This window comes from Cajanus cajan, chromosome 6, assembly GCF_000230855.2.
Source record: "Cajanus cajan strain Asha chromosome 6, NIPB_CcT2T_4, whole genome shotgun sequence".
NCBI classification, from domain to species: Eukaryota; Viridiplantae; Streptophyta; class Magnoliopsida; order Fabales; family Fabaceae; genus Cajanus; species Cajanus cajan.
Genome location: NC_138522.1, coordinates 11706329 through 11708544, shown reverse-complemented (window position 1 = coordinate 11708544; position 2216 = coordinate 11706329). Strand labels below are relative to the sequence as shown.

Here is a 2216-nt window from a genome sequence, read left to right as displayed (position 1 = left end):
AAATTTACAAAGACATAAATAAATGTAAGTATATTTGGAGGACATCCTTTGAATTGACATCCTTTGAATTGAATTCATATCAAGTTTAGTCAATAGTAAATTTAAATTTATTTTTCTTTCATATTATGTTTAATCAATTTTTTAAATGTCCATATTTAAAATATGTTTGTTTCTTATTTTGATTTTTATTTTCTAAGTTATAGATTTTAAATTTTAAAATTTTAAATATATATATAAGCAACCAGTGTTGGTGTTTTCCATTTTTGTTTCAGATTTGATGCTCGGCAGACGAAACCCCTGCTTCTGTTAGCCTTATCTATTCAAAATTCCTAGCATGGACCTTTCATCTTTCCCTTTTGACTTGGTTCTGGAAATCATTGTCCGGTTACCCTCCAAGTCAGTTGCTAAATTTAGATGTGTTAGTCGGCAGTGGTGTAGGCTTTTGTCTGATCCTATGTTCTTGCAAGCAAACTACATTTCTGGCGGTGTAATCAGGAAACCCATTTTCATAAATTCGCTTTATCGATTTCACAATTTGGGTGTATGTTCGATGGACATCACGAAACGTTTTGATGATATCGGCATTCAGCGGCGTATAAGGACAGACATGGTTGGAGAAGGTCTCATTTACGACCTGCAAGTATATGGAGTATGCAGGGGTCTGCTACTGGTGAAAGGGTTATTTCAAGGTAATATTTCTACCTATGTTTGGAACCCCACAACTGGAAATTTCCTCGGGGTTAACGAGAGGGCACTGACTGATTCAAGCCCAATAGTAGACGGATATATTCGTAAGTTCTATGGTTTAGGGTTTGTTCCTATTGTAAAAGAGTATTTTTACATGGAGGTATATGATAACATATATGATGACAAAGGTATCATTGAGCGTTACTGTTTCATAAATGCTGAGTGGTCCAGCATTCATACGAATATATTGTGTAGGTATGTTGATCCTGATTTTACTGTATCAAATGGGTGGTTGGGTTTGTATTTTGGTGAAGCTTTATATTGGGTTGTTTTGTCTTATATTAGTCACTCGTTTGTTATTTTAGCATACCAATGTAGTAGTGGTGAAGCTGAAGAGATTGTTCTCCCCAGCGATTGTGATTTGGAAAGTATTGAAGTTTGTTCATTGGTTATACTACATGAACTTATGAGCTTTTGTGCAATATTTGACAATGTTGAAAGATCATCCTATTATGTTGTCAAAATATGGACAATGAAGGAAAATGGTGGTCTAGGTTACTGGAGTCAGTACGTAACATTGCACACGTCGCACTACGGTTCCGGATACATGTTACCGGTGTGTTCTACAGATTTTGGTGATGTTTACGTAAACAACACCAATGGAATGATGATTAGGAAGAATAACATTGATCGGATTCTTGAGCATAAGAATTTTGAAATTATTGAAGTTCCGCACTACATGTATATTTATGAAGAAACCCTTATGTGGTTATAGTTTCCTTATAATACATAGGTTATGTTTAAGGATGCATTAAGTTATGTTGTAATGTTTTAATTAATGGGTGTATTACTTTGTTTTGTATATTATTAAACATTAGTTGTCATTTGTTATGAGTTGAAGGTTTTGTATTGTAGTTATACCTTATAATTGCAGTCATTCAATGGCATAAATTAACCAACACTTTTGAACAAATGTATAGTTAAAGAATGAATGGTAAGTGGTAACAATGAAAAGCAACATACACAATTTCAATAATAAGTTATATGAAGATATGTAACACAATTTACAGAAAAATTAATTAAGACGGAATAAGTAAAATTATCAAATAAGTAATTAATACGTGGTATAAAATTAACCATTTATAAATATTGAAATGCGCATTGAAGGATACTTATGATGAAAATGTTAACTATTTATATAAATTTAATAATTGAGAAAAAAAATTTATACGACTGAAATTACGTACATGCGTCCCATCAAAAATTGAAACATTTCAGAGGGTTTAAGTAATAAGTACCTATTCCGTAGTAGATCCACTGCCATGCGATTTTGTTGTAATCATAATAGTTGATAAGTGACACGCTCGACGCTCGAGGTTCATTGGTGATCATGACGCCTGCCAAACACTTAGCAAATACTACCTTACTTCTGTTACAACCATATGTATTGTTATAATATTAAATTAAAAAATTTTATATGCAAAAAAGTTTATGTTGGAAAATATTCATGATAGTATGTTTTTGATAAT

At 32.1% G+C, this 2216-nt stretch overlaps 1 protein-coding gene across 1 annotated transcript; it reads left to right on the top strand.

Annotated features, from left to right (window-relative positions):
- The first annotated feature begins 334 nt into the window (after positions 1 to 334).
- LOC145958558 (F-box/kelch-repeat protein At3g06240-like) lies at positions 335 to 1462 on the top strand. The gene has a single exon (XM_083076063.1). The coding sequence runs from the start codon at positions 335 to 337 to the stop codon at positions 1460 to 1462; it is 1128 nt and encodes a 375-aa protein (XP_082932189.1).
- The last annotated feature ends 754 nt before the right edge of the window (positions 1463 to 2216 follow it).

Excerpts from the sequence above, each read along its gene's own strand:
- LOC145958558 (XM_083076063.1), top strand. The coding sequence starts at position 335 with ATGGACCTTTCATCTTTCCCTTTTGACTTGGTTCTGGAAATCATTGTC.